This window comes from Ovis canadensis, chromosome 19 (genome assembly GCF_042477335.2).
Source record: "Ovis canadensis isolate MfBH-ARS-UI-01 breed Bighorn chromosome 19, ARS-UI_OviCan_v2, whole genome shotgun sequence".
Classification (NCBI taxonomy): domain Eukaryota; kingdom Metazoa; phylum Chordata; class Mammalia; order Artiodactyla; family Bovidae; genus Ovis; species Ovis canadensis.
The window spans coordinates 57183588-57203385 of record NC_091263.1 but is presented as its reverse complement, the minus strand read 5'-3'; the positions used below and the strand labels follow the sequence as shown (position 1 = coordinate 57203385).

Genomic DNA, 19798 nt, shown 5'->3' with positions numbered 1-19798 from the left:
GACAGAACAAGACAGAGACTATTACAAAACTCCAATCCGAATCTTACAGGAACGTGGTTGACATGCAAATCAGATTTCACATTAAAAGACTCAAATTCCCTCTACATCATTTTTCCTTTTTCTATATATTCTCTCTCTTTGCTCTCAGAATTGTCTTACTACTTATTGGATTATTTACTGAGGAAATGAATATTGTGGCAGTATAAAATAAAACCTGCAATAAAGGGATAAATTAGAGAAAAAACTACTGATGTATTATTCTAAAATAGAGCATAATCATTAAGTGACTACTGACTGTCAAACTTCCTGAGATTTTGTATGGAAAGTTTCATTTTTGAGAAAGAGGAAAGAAACTTTAGTCTCATTTTTCTGTGATCCCAAACTATGAAGGGGCTTTAAACCGGGTAGCTAGATGTTTTCTGATAGATCTAAATAAAACTTAACTCATCTCCCCACCAACCATTCCCCCTTCTCTAGGCTCAATTACTAGGTTACATTATTTTGTATTTTTAGCATTTATGGCTTAATTTAAAAATAAAGACTAATTCCAAAAATAGTACAGATCCTACACAAAAATTAAATAGTGCTGAACTGTATTACAGGGCATGGTCTACCTGTAGTCATTCATTTACTCATTTTTATCATTCAGTAAATTCTTTCTGAGTCTCTACTCTGTGCCAGGTACTCATCTAGTGGCTGGGAATTTAGTGGTGAGCCAGAGTTGACTCTATGATGGCTTTATTAAAGCTTATACCCAGCAAAGAATATGAAACAAGCTATATCACAGTTAATTATAATTGTGTTAAATGCTCTGAAAGAAAAGTTCAAGATGTTATGACAGAAGTAATGGCGGAATCCAACTTCATAGGTTGTTAGGGAAAGTCTTCCGGATAAAAGAGACATTTAAGCTGAGTCATAAAGGATAAGCAGAAAATGGCCTGGTGAAATGGGGTGGGAGTGATTATTCAGGTAGATGAAACAGCTTTTGAAGACTCTGAAGATAGAAAGACTTTGGTGCATTCTAGGAAGTGAAAGAAAGACAGTTCTGCCACACTGAATAGTGAGGGAATCCCAGTGATACATTTAATAAAACACTTGGCTCAAATGAGGTGCTTAATAAATGGTCATGAACAAAAGCCCCTTAATAACAGTCAACCTAGATTAAATGCAGCTGCCCAGTCTTCTGTTTTTTTTTCGTTGGTTGTTCTTTATTCAGCTATATCCTGAATAGTACTCCATGCACATTTTATTTGGATATTTTTTCTCCCCAGATGGCAAATAACAAATCAAGCAGGCAATCAGATACTAAGGGATGAGAGCCTGTCTTGTTCTTTCATACAGGTTCTATCTCCAGGGCAGGGGCTTAGTATGGAAACACGCAGACTGCTTTTTGAACTATGATACAATAGAATTTGAACTGCTTTTGCTAACACATCTGAAAGAACATTATGTTGGCTAGAATGGTAGGCTCAAAAAGGCAAAATGGTATGTGAATAAGGCTCTGAGAAAGCTAACAGATTTGCTCATACAGCATCCAGACACAACCAGATGGTAGTTTTTTTTGACACCTTTGCTCCCAGTATGAGATAGTGTATTATTGCAATGTTTGAGTGACTCTGTAACCCTGTCCTCCTTTCTATGGTCATAAAGTCCTCATAAAATGAATCATTCTATGGTGTTTAATACCCTTGATGAGGATCTTAACTAGCTTTAAAAATTAACTCATCAATTTTAACACATATATAAAGCACTTTATGCATTAAGAGTCATCATCCCCATTTTATTGGTGGGAGGGGGGAAGAATGCCTTACAAAATAGTTAGATTTATAGATCTATTTCCACTACAGATACTCATAATTCATTGTAGTTTAAATAAGAACCAATTCTGTAATAATTCATTGATTCTGGATTCAACTATATTCATTTTACTTACTTGTAGTGCTTAGTACAGTACCTTACTTATATCAGATCTCACTTCTCTGAAACATCACTGAGAGCGAAGCAGAAAACACAAATGTTTCCTTACTGCTAAAATATTTGTTTTTGTTTGGGCTGCTATAACAGAATACTGTAGATTGAGTGGAAATGTGTAGAAATAACAAATTTATTTCTCATAGTTCTAGGGGCTGAGAAGCTCAAGACCAAGGCACTAGCAGATCTGATGTCTGATAAACATCCTAACCCTGGTTCACAGATGGCTGTCTTTCTTCTGAAACCACATATGGTGGGAAGGGAGAGGCAGCGTTCTGGGATCTCTTATTGTGTGCGTGTGTTAGTCGCTCAGTTGCGTCTCACTTTTTGCAAACCCATGGACTGTGGGCTCCTCTGTCCATGGAATTCTCTAGGCAAAAATACCGGAGTGGGTAGCCATTTCCTTCTCCAGGGGAACTTTCTGACCCAGGGATCGAACCCAAGGCTCCTGTATTGCAGAGATTCTTTTACCATCTAGCTACCAGGGAAACCTGGCTATCTTATTCAGTTCAGTTCAGTCGCTCAGTCGTGTCTGACTCTTTGCGACCCCATGAATCGCAGCATGCCAGGCCTCCCTGTCCATCACCCATTCCCATAGTTCACTCAAACTCATGTCCGTCGAGTCAGTGATGCCATCCAGCCATCTCATGCTCTGTCGTCCCCTTCTCCTCCTGCCCCCAATCCCTCCCAGCATCAGAGTCTTTCCCAATGAGTCAACTGTTCGCATGAGGTGGCCAAAGTACTGGAGTTTCATCTTTAGCATCATTCCTTCCAAAGAACACCCCGGGCTGATCTTCAGAATGGACTGGTTGGATCTCCTTGCAGTCCAAGGGACTCTCAAGAGTCTTCTCCAGCACCACAGTTTAAAAGCATCAATTCTTTGGCACTCAGCTTTCTTCACAGTCCAACTCTCACATCCATACATGACCACTGGAAAAACCATAGCCTTGACTAGACAGACCTTTATTGGCAAAGTAATGTCTCTGCTTTTGAATATGCTATCTAGGTTGGTCATAACTTTCCTTCCAAGGAGTAAGCGTCTTTTAATTTAATGGCTGCAATCCCCATCTGCGGTGATTTTGGAGCCCCCCAAAATAAAGTCTGACACTGTTTCCACTGTCTCCCCATCTATTTCCCATGAAGTGATGGGACCAGATGCCATGATCTTCATTTTCTGAATGGTGAGCTTTAAGCCAACTTTTTCACTCTCCTCTTTCACTTTTATCAAGAAGCTTTTTAGTTCTTCTTCACTTTCTGCCTTAAAGGTGGTGTTATCTGCATATCTGAGGTTATTGATATTTCTCCCAGCAATCTTGATTCCAGCTTGTGCTTCTTCCAGCCCAGCATTTCTCATGATGTACTCTGCTTATAAGTTAAATAAGTAGGGTGACAACATACAGCTTTGACGTACTCCTTTTCCTATTTGGAACCAGTCTGTTGTTCCCTGTCCAGTTCTAACTGTTGCTTCCTGACCTGCATATAGGTTTCTCAAGAGGCAGGTCAGGTGGTCTGGTATTCCCATCTCTTTCAGAATTTTCCACAGTTTATTGTGACCCACACACACACTCAAAGGCTTTGGCATAGTCAATAAAGCAGAAATATAAATTTTAGGGGGACACATTTAATCTAGTTAATTTAACAATATTGGTATAAAGTTGATTCTTTTTTTAATTCATTCATAAATCCCTGCTTTATGGAGTTTAACTGTATTAATGCAGAAAGATTTTAAGAAGCTGTATATCATAGCAGTTACAGAACAGGTTCTGGAGCAAGGCAGCCTGGTCTCATGTTCTGGCTATAGCAAGCTGTTGTGTGATCATGGCATTGTAATTATCTTGCTCTGCCCTGTTCTCCATATCTGTGAAACATGGATATGAAAATAACACTTCCCTTACAGGGTTACTGTGATGATTATATTAGTTAATGTATAAAAGGATAAGAATACTACCTGGTACATAGCAAGTGCTATATAAATGTTTATTATTAGTAACAGCAGACACTTATGAAAATTATTTCATTACAATGGTGACGACACAACTGCATCCTGGTATGTGTGTTTTTCTTTCGTTGTGAATAATAAAAGGTTTTGATGTTTAAAGGAACTACACAAAATCTTCACTATCCTGAGTGAATCATTCCATTACAGTTTTTTTTGAGAAGAAATTGATTTTAATAAAGTTAATCATTTTACAGTAAAATATTCAGCGGCATTTAGCACACTCACAGTGAACGTACCCATTAATCTGAATCTCCCCATTCGCTCTGGTTCCTAGTCCCTGGCAGTCACAAACCTACAATACGTCTCCATGGATTTATCTATTATGGGTATCTCATGTGAATGGAATCACACAGTATGTGGCCTTTTGTATCTGTGTAAATAGTACTCACCAAGTTTTGTCAATCTGCTCATCCAGAGATGGACATGTGGACTGTTTCCACATTGTGGCTATTGGAGGTAACGCTGTTGTAAACATGCATGCACATGTATCTGTTTTTTGTTTGGGGAAGCATATACTTCAGAGTGGAATTGCAGGGTCATATGGTATTGCTGTGTTTAAGTTCTTAAGGAACTGCCAAAATGTTTTCCACAACGAGAGAACAATTTTGGTTTCCTATCAGCAATGCTTGAAGATTACAATTTCCCTCCACATTTGCTAACACTTATTTTCTATAAAAAAATTATAGCCATCCTAGTAGGTATAAAGTGGTATCTCACTGTGGTTTAAAATTTTATTTCCCTAATGAACAATGATGTTTAGCCTCTTAGGTTTGTTGGCTGACATTTGTATTATCTTCTTTTGTGTATCTTCTTTGGAGATATAGTTAAGACTTTTGGTAATTCCCTGGTGGCTTAGACGGTAAAGTATCTGCCTACAATGCTGGTGACCTGGGTTCAGTCCCGGGGTTGGGAATATCTTCTGGAGAAGGAAATGGCAACCCACTCCAATATTCTTGCCTGGAAGATCCCACAGACAGAGAAGCCTGGTAGGCTACAGTCCATGGGGTTGCAAAGAGTCGGACATGCCTGAGCAGCTTGACTTTGACTTTAAGACTTTTGACCATTTAAAAAAATTGGGTTTTTTGTTTTTGTGTTATATATTTCAGATTCTAGAATATATCAGAATATATATGTATACTTTATTTATGAAACAGAGTATATATTCTATCAGATATGTGTTACAAATATCTTCTCCCATTCTATAGGCCATCTGCCGGGGTCCAGCCCCGGTGGATCCAGGAAATTCAAAGAGGGGACGGTGTTGGTGAGGAAAGACTTATTAGATTAAGAAACAATAGTATAGTAGGAAAATTAAGTGGAGAAAGAGGGCTGAATAACTTGGATTATGTGGAAGACCAATAAAATTCCAGACAAGGAATTTGCACCATCTACGTTGGGCCACCGGCGCTCGCTTGAATATTTAAGGGTGCCTCACCTTAGGCTCCCTTTCACGCGGGTCTTAACAGCCAGGGCAAGTAAGTAGACTTGGTGAGCCTCTGCGCCCCAGATGGGAATTTAGCCTGAAATTAAAGTAAAGAGGAAAAAAGAGGGAAAGGGAGAAAAGGAGAGAGAGAGAGAGACACGGGGGAAACCAGTCCAGTGACTGGCTCCGTCCTCTATTGTTCAGAAGGCCTTTTATACTTTTGATAAAACATGGAGATCAATGGGTAACACAAAGTTATGCAGCGTTAGCAGTCCAGACTCTATCAAAACCAGGCTTTTCTCTCTGCATACCTAATTGTATACGTAAGTCTTAGGTAATTTACATCATCTTCCAGCCAGAAGGACCAATTAACATTTTACAGCCTTTTTTCTGATAAGGGTTTGTCAACCAGAAGACTTATTTGTGTTGATCTTCCCAAAGTCTGGTGCCATTCTCAGAAAGCACTAAATAAAGTTACATTCTTACATAGCAAGGACACAAGGAGTGCAGTGATATATAACAAAGAGAAAAGTAGTTAACTCAAAAGTCTAGTGTTGCTAACATCAAAACTACTATATATCTTTTTCCATATCCCGTTTACATTGATTAACATCCTCCCAGGTGCCTAAAAGATAAAGAATATGGAGGCCTGGCGGTAATCATTGAGTCAACAGTGAAAACCCGTCACCAATATGATTTTTAACTCTTTAGAAAAGGCTCTGTATCTTTAAGATGCTTTAAGCTCTGTGCCTCTCACGGTTGGGGGGGGGGGTGGTGGGGGGGGGTGGGGGGGTGGTGGTGGTGGTGTAAGCAATTCACAAGCTGTAAGAGGTCCAGGGGAACCTGTTAGGCAAGCTAGAGAGCTATCAGAGGGGGTTTAACTGAAATATCCCTTTCAAATGCAGAAAAAGCCCTGAGTTGATATCAGAAGAGTGGAAAAGCAGAGTACAAAAGCCAGCAGATTTTTGTTTTTTTTGTTGGGGTACATGCTCAGGAAATTCCAGGGGGACCCCTGAAGTCTGATCATGACCTTGCATATGTCAGCCTCCTTCCTCATGACCTTGTCATGGGTGGGATTCCTCACACTGGCTTCTGGCAGCCATCTTTTCATGTCTTCACTTGATCTTAGTCAAAAGCTCAAGAAGCGATTTTTCACTGTTTGGATAATGTCATCTGATATACAGCTTTTAATTTTGATAATGTATAGTTTATCTACATTGAACATTTTGTTACTATGGTTTTGGTAACATATCTAACTGCCAAATTTAAGGTCATGAAGATTTATCTCTATTATTTTTACTAACTCTTTAATGGTTTACCTCTTATATTTAGGTAACTGATCCATTTTGAGTCAATTTTTTAAAATTGGGTGAGGTAGGGTTCCCCATTTGTTGAAGACACTATTCTCTCCCCATTGAATGTTCTCGGTGTCCTTGCCAAAATCTGATGTATGCCTTTATTTCTGGATTTAACTCTGTTTCATTGGTCTATATGTCAGTCCTAACAGCAACTCCTTTGATTTTTGTAACTTTGAGACAAGTTTTGAAACTGAGAAGTATGAATCCTCCAACTTTGTTCTTTTTTTTAAAGAAATTTTTGAATATTCAGTCCTCTTGCAAGGCCATATGAATTTGAAGATTATTTATTCCATTTCTGTAAAAAAGGCCAGACATTTCAAGAGAGACTGAATTTATTCTCTAAATCATTAGGCATGATATTGAAAATCTTAACAATATCATGTCTTCCAATTCATGAAGGTGGGATGTCTTTCCATTTAGATAGGTTTTTCTTAATTTCTTTTAGCAATGTCTTATAGTTTTCCATGTACAAGTCTTTACATCCTTGATTAAATTTATTCTGAGGTACTTAATTATTTGGATGGTACTGTAAATGAAATTGTTATCCTTAGAGGTTTTGAGAAACAATATTTTATTACAAACAGTATTTAACTTATATGCAGAGTTCATCATGAGAAACACTGGGCTGGAGGAAGCACAAGCTGGAATCAAGTTTGCTAGGAGAAATATCAATAATTTCAGATATGCAGATGACACCACCTTTATGGCAGAAAGTGAAGAAGAACTAAAGAGCCTCTTGATGAAAGCGAAAGAGGAGCGTGAAAAAGTTGGCTTAAAGCTCAACATTCAGAAAACAAAGATCATGGCATCTGGTCCCATCACTTCATGGGAAATAGATGGCGAAACAGTGGAAACAGAGGCTGACTTTATTTTTTGGGGCTCCAAAATCCCTGCAGATGGTGATTGCAGCCATGAAATTAAAAGACGCTTACTCCTTGGAAGGAAAGTTATGACCAACCTAGATAGCATATTCAAAAGCAGAGCATTACTTTGCCAACAAAGGTCTGTCTAGTCAAGGCTATGGTTTTTCCTTCTATGGTCATGTATGGATGTGAGAGTTAGACTATAAGGAAAGCTGAGTGCCAAAGAATTGATGCTTTTGAACTGTGGTGTTGGAGAAGACTCTTGAGAGTCCCTTGGACTGCAAGGAGATCCAACCGGTCCATCCCAAAGGAGATCAGTCCTGGGTGTTCATTGGAAGGACTGATGTTGAAGCTGAAACTCCAATACTTTGGCCACCTGATGCAAAGAGCTGACTCATTTGAAAAGACTCTGATGCTGGGAAAGATTGAGGGCAGGAGAAGGGGACGACAGAGGATGAGATGGTTGGATGGCATCACCAACTCAATGGACATGGATTTGGGTGAACTCTGGGAGTTGGTGATGGACAGGGAGGCCTGGCATGCTGAGGTTCATGAGGTCACAAAGAGTCAGACACAACTGAACTGAACTGAATTACAAAATATAATAAATATCTTAGAATAATTCTGAGTCTTGATATAGGGACACTGGTGACTAATTCTTGTGGGATCTTCTATTGGCTGTTAGGTACCTCACCCATTTTACTTCCCCTGTCGCGGTTTGCTAGGCAAGGGCATTGTGAGTTCAGCTCCTCTCTGGGAAGGAGTGGAAATGTAGCCTTAAACTGACAAGATTTGGGTATGATGTACATTCACCTTACCTGCAGGTGAGGAGAGAAGTGAGAAAAAAACTCAACAAAGTCAATTATTAAAAATACTAAATCGTTTTACTTATTGTGGATGGTAAACTTGGGCAGCACTGACAAAATGGCAGTCAGAGGGTTGGTGTTGGGTTCTACCTTCTGCAGTCTGCACAAGATGTCTCATTTCCATGGACCTTCTTTTCCTTATTTGTATAATGAAGACACTGAATTAGATGGTCTTTAGGGCCTTTTCCTGATCAATGAGTCTATGAAGACATCAGTATTTCTGATTTTTTTCTGTCACCTTTGAAGGGATAATTTTCTTCAGATTGTTAGACATCCAATAAAGATTTACTGTATGGAGATAGTGAATGAATAACTGAACAGTTAGCTAGCCCTACTTCATTAATTCGTCAAGCATTTATGACATGTTACTGGTGCCAGGTCATGTGCTAGAAATACAACTGTGGAGATCCAATTTTAGCCCTCAAAGGGCTCCTAGTCTTAAATCACAGTTTAGCTCTTCTCTTCTTGCATTACTGAACACTGAACACATACTCCCCAGTCCTGAGATTTCAGGAAGAACAATGAACTGGGGAGACTGGGGAAACAGGAGACCTATAAAACTGTGATTGGCAGCATAAATTCATGAATGGATCATCACTTGGTCTTTTCTCTCTTCCATCTTTCTCTATCTATCTACATATATATCATGTTTTTTTAAAAAATGCAAAATGATACAAGTTAATCAATAATTCAGTCATACAAATGTTAGTCCATGTTCCCTTGGGGATCATAAAAGTAATAAACTAAATTGAATCATCATGCTTTACTACTTGTCCAGCATAAGTCATTCTGCTGGACAACCAAGAAACTGGTTTGTTTTAGGGTCCTAATAACTCATTTTCTATTATATCCCAGTGTGTAACAGGGAACAGCAACGGAATTAGGCAACATATCCTATCATGGTGAGTCTGAGAGGTCCTAAAGTAAAATAGTAGTAGTTTAAACGAGCCAAGGATAACACAGGACTGAGCTTAAACATGCATTTAATATGATATTTTAAAACTGAACCTGAGAATGGAATGTAAGAAACACATACACAAATTTCCTTGGATAAAAGTCTCAATGCTATGACTGACTAATCTGTTTTGCAGAAGGCAATGACCCATCCTTCAGAAAGAAAGACAAAGGGACATTCATCATTTACTGTAATACAGACATCAACAAAACAAGTCACCAAATTCTTGAATTCTATTACAGGACATCTCTTGTATATTTCCTTTTAAAATCATCCCTCTTTTCCATCCTTCCTTGAAAGGCACTGCACTATAGAAATTGTGCTGTGTGCTTAGTCGTTCAGTCATGTCCGACTCTTTGCAACCCCATGGACTGTAGCCTGCCAGGCTCCTCTGTCCATGGGGATTCTCCAGAAAAGAATACTGGAATAGGTTGCCATTCCCTTCTCCAGGGGATCTTCCCAACCCAGGGATCAAACCCAGGTCTCCCCATTGCAACAGTAATTAGGGCAATGAAACTACTCTGTATGATACTGTAATGGTAGATACATGTCATTATTGATTTATCAAAACTCACAGGATATATTAGGTTGGCCAAAAAGATTGTTTGGGGTTTTTTATAACATGTTAAATTTACTATTTTTGGAACAATATATTTTAGTTTTTTGTCTTTTAAGTTTCATGCTTACTTTATAAGTGACTGACCCTCTACTTTTATTATATGTTTACCTTTTCGAGTGAGATTTTTTTGGGGGGGGGCTTCCCTAGTATTTCAGTTGTACAAGAATCCACCCACTAATGCAGGAAATGCAGTTTGATTCTTGGGTCAGGAAGATCCCATGGAGAAGGAAATGGTAACCCACTCCAGTATTCTTGCCTTGGAAATTCCACAGACAGAGGAGCCTGGAAGGCTACAGTCCACAGAATCTTAAAGAGTCTCAAAGACTCTTGGACGTAACTTAGCGACTGTACAACAACTGTCAGGTTCTTACTTTCATGTGCTTCTTGTTTTAAAATTTATTTATTTATTTATTTATTTATTTTAATTTTTTTATTTTTTAAATTTTAAAATCTTTAATTCTTACATACGTTCCCAAACATGACCCCCCCCCCACCTCCCTCCCCACAACATCTCTCTGGGTCATCCCCATGCACCAGCCCCAAGCATGCTGCACCCTACGTCAGACATGGACTGGCGATTCAATTCTTACATGATAGTCTACATGTTAGAATTCCCATTCTCCCAAATCATCCCACCCTCTCCCTCTCCCTCTGAGTCCAAAAGTCCGTTATACACATCTGTGTCTTTTTTCCTGTCTTGCATACAGGGTCGTCATTGCCATCTTCCTAAATTCCATATATATGTGTTAGTATACGGTATTGGTATTTTTCTTTCTGGCTTACTTCACTCTGTATAATTGGCTCCAGTTTCATCCATCTCATCAGAACTGATTCAAATGAATTCTTTTTAACGGCTGAGTAATACTCCATTGTGTATATGTACCACAGCTTTCTTATCCATTCATCTGCTGATGGACATCTAGGTTGTTTCCATGTCCTGGCTATTATAAACAGTGCTGCAATGAACATTGGGGTACATGTGTCTCTTTTATTAATTAGTGCTATTTCTTTTCAGCTTAAAGAAGTCTCTTCAATATTTCTTGCAGGGTTGGTTTAGTGTTGATGGATTCCTTTAACTTCTGTTTATCTGGGAAACTCTTGATTTCTTTAGTTCTGAACAATAACCTTGTTAATAATTCTTGGTTGAACTTTCTTCCTTTTAGCACTTTGAATATGTTAAGCCACTCTCTTCTGGCCTGCACAGTTTATGCTAAAAAATCTAATAGCCTTGTGGGTTTTAGTATGTAACAAGTACTTTTTTTTTCTCTTGCTGCTTTTAGGATTTTCTCTCATCCTTAATTTTTATCGTTTTAATTATAATGTATCTTGGTGTGTGTGGCTCTTTGGTTTCAACTTATTTGGAACTCTGTGCTTCCTGGATCTGGATGTCCATTTCCTTTCCCATATTAGGGAAATTTTCAGCCACTATTTCTTCAAATAATTTTTTTTGCCCTTCTCTCCTCCTGTGGGACTCTGTAATGGGAATGTTATTTCACTTGCTGTTCCAAAGGTCTCTTAAGGTATCTTCACCTCTTAAAATTCTTTGTCATTTTGCTAGTCTGTCTGGGTGACTTTCATTGCTTTGTCTTAGCTTCTTTATTCCTTCTGCTGCCTAATCCAATCTGTTGTTAACTCCTCTAGTGTATTTTTTAGCTCAGTTATTACTTCTCTTTGGTACTTTCTTCTATTTCCTATCTCTCTGTTGAAGTTCTCACTCTGTTCAACCATTCTTCTTCCAAATTTAATGAGCAACTTTATGATCATCATTGAACTCTGCCAGGAGACTGCTTATCTCTGTTTCTTTTATTTCTTTTTCTGAGGTTTTATCTTATTCCTTCATTTGGAACATATTCCTTGGTCTCCTTATTTTGCTTAATTATGTTTGTTTCTATGTATTAGGTAAATCCACTGTCTCTCCCAGTCTTGAAGGAGTGGCCTTATTTAAGACATGTCCCGGTGGCTCAGAAGCACAACATTGTTTTCCACCAGAGCCTAGAATTCAAGGGTTTGCCCAACTATTTGGGCTGTGTGTGCCTTCCAGTTTTGGCAAGGCTATGGCTGTGGGTGGAGCTGGTACCCAGACTGGAAGCAGTGCCCAGTCAAAACACAGCCCTAAGGCTGAGGCTCCCAGCAGGGCAGACACACTGGCGTAATAGATGAGAAAGAGAATTCCAAAATGGTGCTTGACAGTTCTGATATTACAAAGTAGCCTGAGATCGTAAAAAGGTCTATTGCTAGAGTTTCAAAGCTGGGAGATTATTCCAACTGATTTCTGACTCTTAAGCATATGTTTCAAGGTTAGTAAGTAGGACCCCTTCACCTATGATCCAGGCACTTTTCAGCTGATGCTTGTGTCCTGTGGGTCAACTGGTTTTGGGGTCTAGTAGGTATGCAGGAAGCTCTTTAAGAGCTTTAAGAGTGGACTTCTCATCCCTGCAGTTTTATAGTTTTCCTGGACATACTGCCCACTGGTTTTCAAAGTCAGGCTACTTTAGGGGCTCATCTCTCCTGTACAGGACCTAGGGGCTGGGTTCCTGGCATGGAGCTCAGATATCCTGTTCCTCAGGGGTTAAGGTCCATAGCTCTGTGACCTTTCCCATTTGTACACTGCTGTGGCTGGGGTGTGGTTCTTTTCCTCTGGGGGGAGACTTTATCTCTGCCTCTCATACCTTTGTGGCTTCCCTTGTGGCTCAGCTGGTTCCACCTGCAATGTGGGAGACCTGGGTTCAATCCCTGGTTTGGGAAGATCCTCTGGAGAAGGGAAAGGCTACCCATTCCAGTATTCTGGTCTGGAAAATTCCATGGACTGTACAGTCCATGGGGTAACAAAGAGCTGGACTCGACTGAGCGACTTTCACTTTTCATTCTCTCATAGCTTTGATGCTGTTTAAATCCTTTGTTGTGGATATGCTATTCATCCAATAAGAAGTACGTCAATGCTGTATATTGTCACCCTGCTTATTTAACTTATATGCAAAGTACATCATGAGAAACACTGGACTGGAAGAAACACAAGCTGGAATCAAGATTGCCAGGAGAAATATCAATAACCTCAGATATGCAGATGACACCGTCCTTATGGCAGAAAGTGAAGAGGAACTAAAAAACCTCTTGATGAAAGTGAAAGAGGAGAGTGAAAAAGTTGGCGTAAAGCTAAACATTCAGAAAACGAAGATCATGGCATCTGGTCCCATCACTTCATGGGAAATAGATGGGGAAACAGTGGAAACAGTGTCAGACTATTTTTTGGACTCCAAAATCACTGCAGATGGTGACTGCAGCCATGAAATTAAAAGACGCTTACTCCTTGGAAGAAAAGTTATGACCAACCTAGATAGTATATTCAAAAGCAGAGACATTACTTTGCCGACTAAGGTCCATCTAGTCAAGGCTACGGTTTTTCCTGTGGTCATGTATGGATGTGAGAGTTGGACTGTGAAGAAGGCTGAGTGCTGAAGAATTGATGCTTTTGAACTGTGGTGTTGGAGAAGACTCTTGCGAGTCCCTTGGACTGCAAGGAGATCCAACCAGTCCATTCTGAAGGAGATCAGCCCTGGGATTTCTTTGGAGGGAATGATGCTAAAGCTGAAAGTCCAGTACTTTGGCCACCTCATGCGAAGAGTTGACTCATTGGGAAAGACTCTGATGCTGGGATGGATTGGGGACAGGAGGAGAAGGGGACGACCGAGGATGAGATGGCTGGATGGCATCACTGACTCGATGGACATGAGTCTGAGTGAACTCTGGGAGTTGGTGATGGATAGGGAGGCCTGGCGTGATGCGATTCATGGGGTTGCAGAGTTGGACACGACTGTGTGGCTGAACTGAACTGAACTTCCAAGAGATTCATTCCAAATGCAGCTGTAGACTTCTTGTGTCCAGGGGAGGAGGTGAGTACAGGATCTTCCCATGTCTTTGTATTGAACCCTCTCCTAAAGACAGTCAGTCTTCATCTCCCCTGAGGCTCTATGCTCTGAATCTTACTGGCAAATCCCCCTATAAAACTAAAAGTTTCAGCCGTCTCTGCTCTTTTCAGTAGTCACGTCTCAATTTGACAAAATTTATGAACATCTTTTATGTTTTGTTATCCCCTCTTCACCCTGGTGGGTTTATACCATTTTTATTCCCATGTTATAATTTTTTGGCAGCTTTAGAAAGAATCAGAGACAAAAACATATATTTAATCTGTCAAGTTTTGATTCACTTTTTCCTTATATTTATTAAAAATTTCAATTAGGTTATCATTTACCTCTTATGATCTGATATGGAATTCACCTAAATTTATCCATATTTCTATAAATTTTGAACTTTCTTATTAACTGGGTACTTTTTTTTTTTAATGAAATCTTTCACTTTCTTGTACAGCCTTTAAGTGGTATATAAGATGACTAGCCATACTTCCTGGCTTTTGATCTCTTTGGGGAGCTGTAAATGCATTGCTGTGTTTTATTACCAAGTGAATTTATAGGCACAGTGTCCTGTTCCACAAACACTCATCCAGATGCAGCACAAATCTACAGTCTACATATAAACTTCTAAGAAATCACCTTTGCCATCTAATGTGCAGTCCTATTTCCTGGGCTTCTAGGAGAATTGATTTTGTTAAAAGTAATCCCAGATGAAAATAAAAAGAAGCAATAGTAGTCCCTCAATATTTTAGTTGTTTAAGATATCTTAGCAGGAGAGTTTGTGCTGCCTTATGAATTCCAGATGGCTCTGTTTCCTGCAGAGTACAGTTATTAATAATTTAATGAGTAATTACTATATATATTTCCAGTCTCTTTAAAAATCATATGAGGAATATCTCAGCCATCCTTCTATCTTATCATGATCATTAGAAAATTAATTTATTATTATTTCTATCAAGATGAATAAGCTCTAGAGACCTGCTGTATAACACTGTAACTACAGTCAAAATAACATTTATTAAAAATAAAATTTGTTAAGATAGACCTCATGTTAAATGTTCTTTCCACAATTAAATAAAGATGAATTAAAAAAAAAGAAAAACACGCTGTCCAAAGGCATGTCTATCTTTTTTACAAACCGGAGAAGTAAAACATCTTGATAGTAGTTTGAACATACCATCTTTATCAGCAGTGTCTTGAGGCTTGTATTTTAAAGTGAAGATCTTTCGTAGCTTACAGTTCGCTGAGACAGTAATTCCATCCAGTGACTGGAAAACTGCTCCTTTGAATATTTCATTGGTAAATGCCACCAGGTCAATGCATAGATTGCACCACTAAAATTAAAAAGGGAAAGAGGAGTAAGTACTTTTTACAGTCACATAAATGAAGAAGCCATCTTATAAGTGAGTTGAGGCAATCAACCGGGTCAACCGGCCCCAGACCAATTTTTCCCTTTAGGTAAATCTATCTGTTTTGGCTTCAATTTTCTTAAAAACTATCTTGATTCTTCCAAAGAAATCATCATAATATGAACTACACACTGGTCACCTGGCTACAGAATTCCTATCGTGAGTCAAGGCTTTGACAACTTGAGATCTGTAGGCAGTTAACTGCAGATGGGTTAGACCACTTAAATTTTGAAAATCAGAGATAAGTAGCCAATTGTTCCTTCAAGAGGACTAATTTGATCACAATTAGCCACTTATATTTGTTTTTAAAAAAAGCACAGATGAAATTGAAATTGGAAACTGGGTCTAAAGTGTGGCCAGTGCTGTCTACTTACCAATTAACCTATTGTACAGAAATAGATTCTTCTAAAGAATCTGTAATTATGCCTTGTATTTGCCAGTTTTTAAAGTACTCTTGCAGGGCCTAATTTCTGTCCATTAAACAATTAGAACCCTCAATACTTTAGCAGATGAATTCTCTAAATGGTCTTACTGAGTTAAAGAAAAAGAGAAAATAATAATTTAGTAAAAAAATAAGACATGTAAAACTGCAGGACAAAAGCAGTAAAGAGAATTTTTGAAGTTAAAAGAAAAGCAGTATTTAAAATTGTCTGTGCTTATAATAGGCTCTTCCATTATTTGCTTAGAAGCACATTTTATATAAGGTCTATTTTATTAATCTATCAGAATCAAGAGATATATTAACTGACAAAGGAAATATAATGTCATTTTAAAAGTCAAATTCCACTTAAGAGTTTTGGTTTTAATATGGATGAGAATCTGAGTTTGTTTCCACAGTACAAGAGTAAAAAAGACTGCAGTAAAATATTGATTAAATACAGAAAATTATTTTCTTTGCAGATGTCTCAACAGTAACATTGTATTTCCAGGTGATGGGACTGTTCTGATATTTTTCTGGGGAAAGGAGCCTGGTGTAATGAAGGTAGGAGGTAGGACTGAGTGTAATATAACAACGAGGCTGGCCTAACAAGCAGAAGGCACTCTCCTGGGAGGTGTGGGAAGTAATGTGGGATAGGGCATTGAGGCCAGCTTGTGGAGTTGTTGGAAGATCAAGAAGAGAAATGTGGACCGCAGAGGGTCAAGTGCCACTGTGGTTCTTGAAGAAGAATGTAAGAAAAGTAGGGTAACTGCGAAGTCTGAATTAACCTCAGTGAAGGAATATTTGGGGCGGTGGAGGGGTACTGGGGGAGAAGGCTGAGGTAGAATACAGACAGACAGAGGCAGACCAGTTAGTCTCCATCAGCCATTTAAGCATGAAGTGCTAGCATAGGACATGAAATGCACGGGACAAATTCAGTATGCATGCCATACAGCGAAACACTATGGCTTGGTAAAAAACAGGCTGTATGGAAGTTTTGGGGTTTTCAGCTATCTAACAACAATTGTTAATATTATTATACAAGTATTACTGTTGCAGAAACCAGTAATCGAGAAACCAAGCACCACACTCTAAGAGTTGGAGAACTCAGGTTTATTATGCCAGCGGGCCCAGAGAGTTAACACTCTAAGCTCTGAGCCCTGAACAAAGGGGTTACAGAGTTTTTATAGACCTACTCTAGTGGGCAACACTAGCTACTAACAGGCTGGTTTAAGGAACAGCGATCAAGATGGGGAGGGGAATGCCTGACCTTTACACGGACAGGCATGATTAAGTTTGCAGAGGCTGGGTGATTGCAAAGAGCAGGACAAGAGTGAGTAAGATTAGTTCCAGATTGTAGTATTTTAAGTCCCCACTTTCTGAGACTACATGACCTAAGTGATCCAGACTTTGCAAGGAGCAAGCTGAGTTACAGAGGCAGAAGGAGCCAGAGGTTACGTGAAATTTTAACTTTTCCTCTTCATTACGATTATTGTTAAAAATTTTGGTCCTATTCCTTAAAAATTTAACATTATGCCCCAATTTCAATCTTTCAGCTGGTTTGTCCCATTAGTAATCACATTTATCCATTCTTTTACATAGGTTGTTGTTGTTTAGTCACTAAATTGTGTTTGATTCTTTTGTGACCCTATGGACTATAGCCTGACAGGTTCCTCTGTCCATGGGATTCTCTAGGCAAGAATACAGGAGTGAGTTGCCATTTACTTCTCCAGGGGATCGTCCCAACTCAGGGATCAAACCCACATCTCCTGCTTGGCAGGCAGATTCTTTACCACTGAACCACCAGGGAAGCCTTCATATAGGTGCTACATGCTTATCAGGTGTTGAGACACTGGGCATAGCTTCAAGGATAGAGCACTGAATAAAACTCCTTTCAGTCTGGGAAGGCAATCAGTCATGTGGCATCTGTTATGTACAGTGAGTATAGAGGGCGGGAAGGTGGGGATGTTCAACAAAGGCTTCTTTTTAAAAAATTAATTTTTTTTATCATGACAGTGTATGTAAATATAGGTTAAATATAGTGCCAATAGCTGTACACAAAATGTAGCCCCCTGTCACTTTTTCACTCATCCAATCATATTGTCAACTCTTAACCTTTCCTTCTCTCTGTATTTTTAAATAATATTTCTTGATTCATCAATTTTAGACATTTATCTGCTGACTTATTATGGTAAATAAGACTTTTAGCTCATTTACACACCTTAATTTCCGACTTCTTCCTCCCAAGATAATTATCTGTCATTCTCTTTCTCCCTTCTCTTTAAAATCTATATTCTGTGTTCTCCTTATTTTGACTATGTAACTATTATGAAACCTGAACCAGGTGCTGCTCTATGATTACCTCCACCCCATACAAGTTCTTCATATTTCCACAGTTAATAATGGCTTTCAAATTATCTCTTTTTTGAAATAAATATTTTAAGTCTTTCTACATTTAGAAACTGCTTGGAGGTGACATCTGAGTTTGGTTTTGAACAATTAATAAGGGTTTCCAGGGCCAGGGAGGCATGGGAATGTGCTGGGCAATTTTTTTTCCTCAGGAACCTGCCCCTTTATCCTCTGCTTAGATGAACTCTTAGGTGGCTGCACCTGAAGACCCCAATGGACTCTCCCAGCTCTGCTTGGAATTGGAGTCAACCTCCTTCACACACTGTGAGTACAGGAAACCAAGCCCTTACCTACTAAATGCTTTTCTTCCCCCCCCCACCCACAGCTTTACTGAGAAATAACTGACATCACTGTACAACTTTAAGCTGTGCAGCTTGATGGTTTGATTTACTTATGTGAACTGATTACTACAACAGATTTAGTTAATATTCATCATCTCACACAGATACAATAAAATGGAAAAAGATTTCTTCTTGTGATGAGAACTCTTAGGATCTACTGTCTTAACAGCTTTACTATAGTTCATCAGCAGTCACCATGTTGTACATGACATCCCTCAGTTCAGTTCAGTTCAGTTGCTCAGTCGTGTCCGACTCTTTGCAACACCATGGACTGCAGCAAGCCAGGCCTCCCTGTCCATCATCAACTCCTGGAGTTTACTCAAACTCATGTCCACTGAGTCAGTGATACCATGCAACCATCTCATCCTCTATCTTCCCTTGCTCCTCCTGACTTCAATCTTTCCCAGCATCAGGGTCTTTTCAAATGAGTCAGCTCTCTGTATCAGGTGGCCGAAGTATTGGAGTTTCAGCTTCAACATCACTCCTTCCAATGAATATTCAGGACTGATATCCTTTAGGATGGACTGGGTGGATCAACTTGCAGTCCAAGGGACTCTCAAGAGACTTCTCCAACACCACAGTTCAAAAGCATCAATTCTTCAGCACTCAGCTTTCTTTATAGTCCAACTCTCACATCCATACATGAGTACTGGAAAAGCCATAGCTTTGACTAGATGGACTTTGTGGACAAAGTAATGTCTCTGCTTTTGAATATGCTGTCTAGGTTGGTCATAACTTTCCTTCCAAGGAGTAAGCATCTTTTAATTTCATGGCTGCAATCACTATCTGCAGTGATTTTGGAGCCCAGAAAAGTAAAGTCAGCCACTGTTTCCCCATCTATTTGCCATGAAATGATGGGACCAGATGCCATGATCGTAGTTTTCTGAATGCTGAGTTTTAAGCCAACTTTTTCACTCTCCTCTTTCACTTTCATCAAGAGTTTCTTTAGCTCTTCTTTATTTTCTGCCATAAGGGTGGTTTCATCTGCCTATCTGAGGTTATTGATATTTCTCCCAGCAATCTTGATTCCAGCTTGTGCTTCATCCAGTCCAGCATTTCTCATAATGTACTTTGTATATAAGTTAAACAAACAGGGTGACAATATACAGTTTTTAAAATATAAATTTATTTATTTTCATTGGAGGTTAATTACAATATTTTATTGGTTTTGCCATACATCGACACGAATCTGCCACAGGTATACACATGTTCCCCATCCTGTACCCCCCTCCCTCCTCCCTCCCTGTACCATCCCTCTG

General features: G+C 39.1%; 1 protein-coding gene across 13 annotated transcripts in view; it reads right to left on the bottom strand.

Moving 5' to 3' along the window:
• Window positions 1–19798, bottom strand: part of CFAP20DC (CFAP20 domain containing) — a 261668-nt gene that overhangs the window by 132981 nt on the left and 108889 nt on the right. For all 13 annotated transcript variants that reach the window (XM_069560489.1, XM_069560502.1, XM_069560492.1 and 10 more), the window contains one exon: window positions 15140–15296. In XM_069560489.1, coding sequence (XP_069416590.1) covers window positions 15140–15296 — 157 coding nt within the window. The remainder of the gene's footprint in view (window positions 1–15139; window positions 15297–19798) is intronic.